Source organism: Arachis hypogaea, chromosome 12, assembly GCF_003086295.3.
Source record: "Arachis hypogaea cultivar Tifrunner chromosome 12, arahy.Tifrunner.gnm2.J5K5, whole genome shotgun sequence".
In the NCBI taxonomy this organism is placed as follows: domain Eukaryota; kingdom Viridiplantae; phylum Streptophyta; class Magnoliopsida; order Fabales; family Fabaceae; genus Arachis; species Arachis hypogaea.
Genome location: NC_092047.1, coordinates 13,228,027 through 13,234,993, shown reverse-complemented (window position 1 = coordinate 13,234,993; position 6,967 = coordinate 13,228,027). Strand labels below are relative to the sequence as shown.

At 33.7% G+C, this 6,967-nt stretch overlaps 1 protein-coding gene across 1 annotated transcript; it reads left to right on the top strand.

Moving 5' to 3' along the window:
* Nucleotides 1-423: 423 nt before the first annotated feature.
* LOC112726913 (type I inositol polyphosphate 5-phosphatase 4) lies at nt 424-6,252 on the top strand. The gene is made up of 13 exons (XM_025776475.3): nt 424-1,415; nt 1,507-1,594; nt 1,958-2,035; nt 2,257-2,344; nt 2,461-2,565; nt 2,638-3,253; nt 3,324-3,511; nt 3,592-3,700; nt 3,777-3,925; nt 4,026-4,337; nt 4,811-4,892; nt 5,000-5,096; nt 6,034-6,252. Exons 1-10 carry the CDS (start codon nt 1,386-1,388, stop codon nt 4,258-4,260), a joined length of 1,686 nt encoding a protein of 561 aa, XP_025632260.1. The 5' UTR covers nt 424-1,385; the 3' UTR covers nt 4,261-4,337; nt 4,811-4,892; nt 5,000-5,096; nt 6,034-6,252.
* The last annotated feature ends 715 nt before the right edge of the window (nt 6,253-6,967 follow it).

Here is a 6,967-nt window from a genome sequence, read left to right as displayed (position 1 = left end):
CAAGTTGTCTATTCAAGTTGTCTAGAATGATATAATATAGAAGAGTATTTACAGGGACTAAGAGAATCGTAATAATAAAGATGCAATATTCTATAATAAATATTCAGATATACTAAATAATTCTAATTGATCATAATTGATCCTAATTATATTCTAACATAGATAATCAAATATAGAATAGATAAATAATTAAATTTTTACAGTAATATAAAAAAATTGAGATATTAAATACATACTTTTATACACAATGAGAATATAAAACATTTTATATAATTATCTAATCATACTAATTCTCTTAAATAACTGTTGATGCAGAGGCGTATATATGATAAATTCATTACAAGGATTCTGATAAACAAAATCTAGTGTTTAAAAATTTATATTTCTACTCTATAACATGTCTCTCCTAAAGGGCCAAAAGGTGAAGAAGGGGGATACATAGATATACAAGTACAGAAGTAGTTGTTGGGTATTCCGATCAACCCTAACTTTACTTTACTGTCCTCCTTAGTTCTTATTATTGGCTTACATTAAAAAATCTGCATACAAGAGTAACTGTGTGAAGTGCACATTTTTAGTTCATCTTAGGCAAGGAAAATATTATTCTTTTTTCTTTTTTTATTTTAAAAACACAGTCTTTTGTTTATGTTCCGGACAACAGTGTTGGGTGTGAAAGTGGGTGACCAAAAATAACACTATTCTCTCTCTCTCTCTCTCTCTCTCTCTCTCTCTCAAACACAGATAAACACTGTTCCAAGTCCCTAAGCTTTGAGGTTTTCGGCCTTGGATTTGGGGTAAAGGGCCTCGAGAGATAGCGAACCTTGCCTGCTTCCACCTTTATTCCTTCAAATTCCATTTCTCTCTTTCTCTCTCTCTCTCTGCTTCTACATTGTCTTCTTCTTCTTCTACTACTACTAGTACTACTTCTACTACTACATCAACCTCAAATTCAAACACCCTTTGTTTGAATATGAAAGAATATCATTAGAGTGTCTTTTGATTCGTACCACATTGTCTGAACCGGTTGAAAAACTTGGATTTCCTGTGTTTTTGTTTTGTTTTGTTTTGTTTCTCTGCTTTTGCTCTGTTTTCTTTCTTTTTCTTCATCAAAGCCTTGTTTGTTGTTGTTGTTGTTCTGTCTTTTTCTTCCTATAACTGAGAGCCACCAGAAGCTGAAAACAGAAACACCCCATTATTCTAAGGGCCTTGAAGTTTCAATCTTTTTTTTGTCTTTATTATAGAATACTTGTTTGTTTTCTCATTGAAGTTCGTCACTGAAAGGAAGGAAGGAAGGGAGAGAGAAAAAAAAGGGTGTCACCATCACCATTGTTATTTTCAATTTGTTTTTAGTTTGATGCAGAAAGCTACATGAATTTGTGCCAACAATGAGAGATGAGAACTCGAAGAAAAGCAAGGTTCAACAATGCCACCTCTCTCTCTCTCTCTCTCTCTCATTTGCATTTGTGTTCTTTTCTGTTATTGCTTACACTTTTTTCTTTTTTGAAGTTTTCATGGCCTAAAACACTGGTCAGGAAGTGGTTCAATATCAAGAGCAAAGATGAAGATTTTCAATCAGATGATGTCTTCTACAATGGTGATTGCTCAATTTCCTTCATTGTTTTTTGATGTAATTTGTGTACTTCCATGATTGGGAATCTAAGGACTTTCATGTCACCAGCAAGTAAAGGAAAAAATGGTGTTTTTTTTTTTTTGTAAAAAAAATGATATGTACTATTCTTATGCAAGTTGGATTTTGTCTGTGTATTACAAAATTCTTGTTTTTGTTTCAAGGGGTTTTCAATTTTGCAATCCAAGATCTGGATTCCTTTTCTGTTTTTCTATCTAAAACAAAATTGTGTTGGGTGTTTGGTTTTTGTGGGGTTATAAATCTTTGACTGTGGAAAGAGCAAAGCTTTATTATTAACCTTTTTTTTGTTTAATGGGTTTTCTTTTTCAGGTGTTGATGAAGATTGGAGGAGCAACAACACCAACTATTCACAGAAGGAGGAATGCACTATCAAGAAAAGCAAAGCAGGTTCATTTTTGCACTCATACACACTTAACTATGCTCTTTTCTTTTCTTAGGACCACATACACCATTCCCTTAATACCCCACCTACACAAAAGATAAAAGGAAATTTTCTAAACAATGGTGACAAATTTTCAGAATTTTTTGTCTTTGCCTTTTGCTTTTTCCCCCCTTTTCCTTTTTTGAATTACTAGCCTCTCATACATAATATCCGTTTTTATTCAAAGAGAGAGCGAAGAGAAGGCATTCAGATAGAATTCGGCGTAGTAGGATTGACCATGATACGGCTCAGATAATCGATGTGCATAACTATAGGTATGGTTTATTAATCATGAAGTTCTGCATTGTACTTTAATTATTATTGCTTTCATTTGTTATCTTCAGAAGAGTTGTTTGTTCTATTGATTTGTTCCTAATTGTTATGGATACAGAATCTTTGTTGCAACTTGGAATGTAGCCGGAAAATCTCCGCCAGATTATTTGAGTCTGGAAGATTGGCTTCACAGCTCTCCACCTGCTGATATCTATGTTCTTGGGTGAGTTACTTGCTATATAGTGTGTCTTACTCTTAAAGGTTATGTAAATAGTTAGCCATTTCTTTGACTCAGGTTTCAAGAAATAGTACCTCTGAATGCCGGTAATGTTTTGGGGACAGAAGACAATGGCCCTGCCAGAAAATGGCTGACTCTTATTAGGAAGACCCTAAACAGTCTTCCAGGAACAAGTGGGGAATGCAACACTACTTCACCGCTTCCTGATCCTGTGGTGGAGCTGGAAGATGATTTCGAGGGATCGACGAGGCAGAAGGCGACCTCTTTCTTCCATCGGAGGTCTTTCCAATCCTTGAGTCGTAGTATGAGAATGGATGCTGACATGTCAATGCCTCAACCGTGCCTAGATCGTCGTCTCAGTGTCTGCGATAGAATGATATTTTCTCACCAGGCAAGTGACTATGATCCCAGTTACAAATGGGGTTCCTCGGATGATGAAATCGGGCCTGCTGACTCCCCGGTTGCAGCACAGTATTCGCCGGTGTCATATAGAGGTTTCTCCATGGAGAATAGAGATAGAAGGAAAGGGCACTCCAGATACTGCTTGGTTGGTAAAAAGCAAATGGTTGGGATATTTCTGACAGTTTGGGTGAAAAGTGATATCAGAGCCGATGTTCACAACATGAAAGTTTCTTGTGTTGGCCGAGGATTGATGGGATATCTCGGAAACAAGGTAAAAATTTGCTAAATTATCTTCCAAAAGACTCAAGGAGGATGCAGCCTCATTCTTTTTGGTTTTCCAGGGCTCCATATCAGTTAGCATGTTTTTGCACCGAACAAGCTTTTGCTTCATCTGCACGCATCTTACTTCTGGACAAAAAGAGGGCGATGAGCTGCGCAGGAATTCGGATGTAATGGAGATTCTCAGAAAGACAAGGTTTCCCCGAGTCAACGGCGACGAGAGTTCTCCACAGACAATTCTAGAACATGAGTTAGTCCTTCGTCTCTTTTCCTAGAATCTTTGCCATGCATGATGCTAAGTCCTAATTTATACTTTGGTAAATGGTGTAGTCGAATAATATGGCTGGGGGATTTGAATTATCGGATAGCCCTTTCTTACCGTGCAGCAAAAGCTCTTGTCGAGATGCATAATTGGAAGATTTTGCTAGAAAATGACCAGGCATGATACTTTGTCCCCTTGTTTCTCAAATTTCTTCGAGTATCAACCTGACCATTCGGTTGTTTTTATCTTTCAGTTGCATATAGAGCAGAGCCAAGGTCGTGTCTTCGAAGGATGGAATGAAGGGAAAATATATTTCCCTCCAACATACAAGTATTCAAACAATTCAGACAGATATGCAGGCGATGAAAGACACTCGAAACAAAAGAGAAGAACTCCAGCATGGTAGTCTTCTTTCCTCCAAAGTGGAAACAACCACCTGCTATTATTATTATTTTAAACTATTTTCATTTCTCAATCTAATTGTGAATCTTTGTTCATGAAGGTGTGATCGAATCTTGTGGTATGGAAGAGGCCTCCGGCAATTATCTTATGTTCGTGGAGAGTCAAGATTCTCCGATCATAGACCGGTTTATAGCATATTCCTGGCAGAAGTTGAATCTATTAGTCGTAGCCGAATAAAAAAATGTTCCAGTTGCACCAGTTCAAGGATTGAAGTAGAGGAATTACTGCCTGATCCAGATGGTTACGGTTACCATGATTTTAGATTCTTTTCATGAATTGTCTAAGGTACTTACCTTGCCGATCAACTTGGCGAAGTTGAAGCTAAGCAACCGAAGTAGCAAGTACATACAGGGTAATTCACCACAGCATAGGAAATTATATCATTGTTTTCTTTCTACAATTCGAAAAGCCGGTCGAGGCATGATACAGTTGCCTCACTAACCTGTTAATCACAGCAACAAAAAAGGGTCAAAGAATCGCTATCTAACGAATTCTTGCTTAAGAATGATCTATGATAGAGGACGATGGCATCGTCTGATCTGTATAGCCAATTGACACTGCCATGTGGGACAAGTTTTAGCAGTTATTGCATTATTGCCCCTACATTTCTTGAAACAAGAATTTAATTGTCTTTTCTTGGGTATTAATTTAAGAACTCTAGGCTAGTTTGGACCATTCTGCATATAGGTTCATGGAATTTTTGGTTCATAGATTTGTTCAACAAAACATATGGAACTGTATCTTACTTCCTAATAAAGATTTTGGTTGAGATCTCATTCATGTCTTTATTCTTATCCTTGGCTTTTGGTCCCCCACCTCTTGTAGGTGGTCACTGATATGAGGAATGATGATAGCCCCAATGGTGATAGAGACATTCAGTTATACTCTCCCAATTTCCCCAAAGAAGGTTGTAAATTATTCTGTTACCCTTTTCTCTCCTTTTTATTTTTCCTTTTATCATTCTCTCTGAGTAATTTTCTCAAACACCTTCCATGCTTATTGTTGTTGTTGCAGCTGCACAAGTTTGGTTGTTGCTAACAACTTCTGACACTTTGGATCTTTTTGCTGCTTCACATTCTTCCTTGGCTCCATGGAAGTTCAATTAAATGAGGTAAGGGAAAATGCTTCAGGGTATGAAATCGATGAGACGAAAGTTGCATGAATATTGTATCCATAACTCGAAAATTGGTATGAACGTGACATTTGATTCCAGTGTTTTCTGTTTTTAGAATATTGTAAAGAAAAATAAGAAGAGAAACTAGTGAAAACAATTAAATTCTATTTTCTATTATCATCATTTTTTTTTCTTTGTAAAATTCTGACAGAAAATACTAAAAATAAAAACGCAAATTAAATGTCTCCTAAATTTTTTTTCCAACTTTGGTTTAGGGTTTGTTTATTGTCTTGTACCGAACTCTAGATCTAAATACATTTTTGTCTCTAATTTTGATATCTTGTTCATGGAAATTTTTGAAATTTGAATCCTTTAAATTTGGATTTTCACTTAAGAAAGAGTGAGAGATCACACTTTATCTTCTCAAGTGAAAATAAATTTAGAGGATCCAAATCCAAATTTTTGTATACAATTTTACGATTTTGTTATATAAAATGGTTGGTTTAGAGTGTAAAATATTATTATATTAATGGAATATTTCTATAGTTTCAAACATTGATAGGAATACTTATTAGTACTATTTAGCAATGTTCATGAGCTAAAGGAATTGTTATTGGTTAGTGTGACTACTTACTAGTGTGGAGAATAACACAAGGAACTGTACCATAAAGTTGAATTTTTTTTTTTCGAACAATGCTAGGGGACCAGCAACTTTTGTGATTGGTAGCTATTAAATAGTCATTAATGATGATTTAATGGTGTGAGATTGGTGTAAGATTTCATCTAATGACTCAATTTTCTCTGCTGGTTACATGTTGGCCAAAATTCAATAAAATTGCTGGCCCTAGATTTTTTTTTTTCCTTAATTAAAAAAATTATTTACATTCTTGCACCCAAAATTAATTATATTAATTCATTATTTGATCTGTTACAGGAAACATGAGAAGAATTAGAGATGTGATGGACACTCATTGCTTGTGTTAGAAAAGAAATGTGCAAGTTCTGACGGATATGAAGCTTCTTTTGTTGGCTAATTTTTTTTTAAATATTGGGCAAAAGTTAATGTAATGCAAATTATGACGTGGCTGTGTATTTTGCTGACATATGGGAGCGAAAAACAAAAAATAAAAAAGAGTAAAAATTATTGGAGACATTTGATATATGGTATTGTTGATTCATTTACATGTATTACACATTCATGGGACCAATATTTATAAAAAAAAATAAAGTCTCTTTTGTTCTTGCTGCCAAATGATTTCACTGAGTAAACCATGGAATATAATGATTATATATATTTTATTTATTATGCCATTTTTATTACATAATATTTTTAGAATTTTATTTCTGTGTATTTTTATATATTAAAAGCATATTATATATATTCAATTATACGATATTATGAAAATATTTAATTCAATTATTTATTAATTTTTTAAATTTTATAAATAAAAGTATTTAATTAACAAAACAAGTAAAACAAAAAGTAAAAGAATGGAATGCACATAACTCATTGCTTTTTAGCTTTTAGGCTTTTACTAGTAGGTCATTATTTGCCCCTTTTTCTTTTCTTTTCTTTTTTCTCCCTATTATTCTCTTTTACTTTGAATCCGATTTAGGTTCGGGTACCATTCTTTGGGATATATCAGTGCCCTTATTATTTTATTTTATTTTAAGTCAAAATTTAACTTTCTTTATTTTATTTAACCTTTATTTTATTTTATTTTTATTTTTGAATTTCTCGCTCGTTTTTGGTATTGTGATAGGTTTTTGAATATTTATTTATAAATAATATTACACATTTAAATTTTTTTATTAATTAAATTAATCTAATATAACAAAAATAATTATTATTTAATTTAATTAAAATT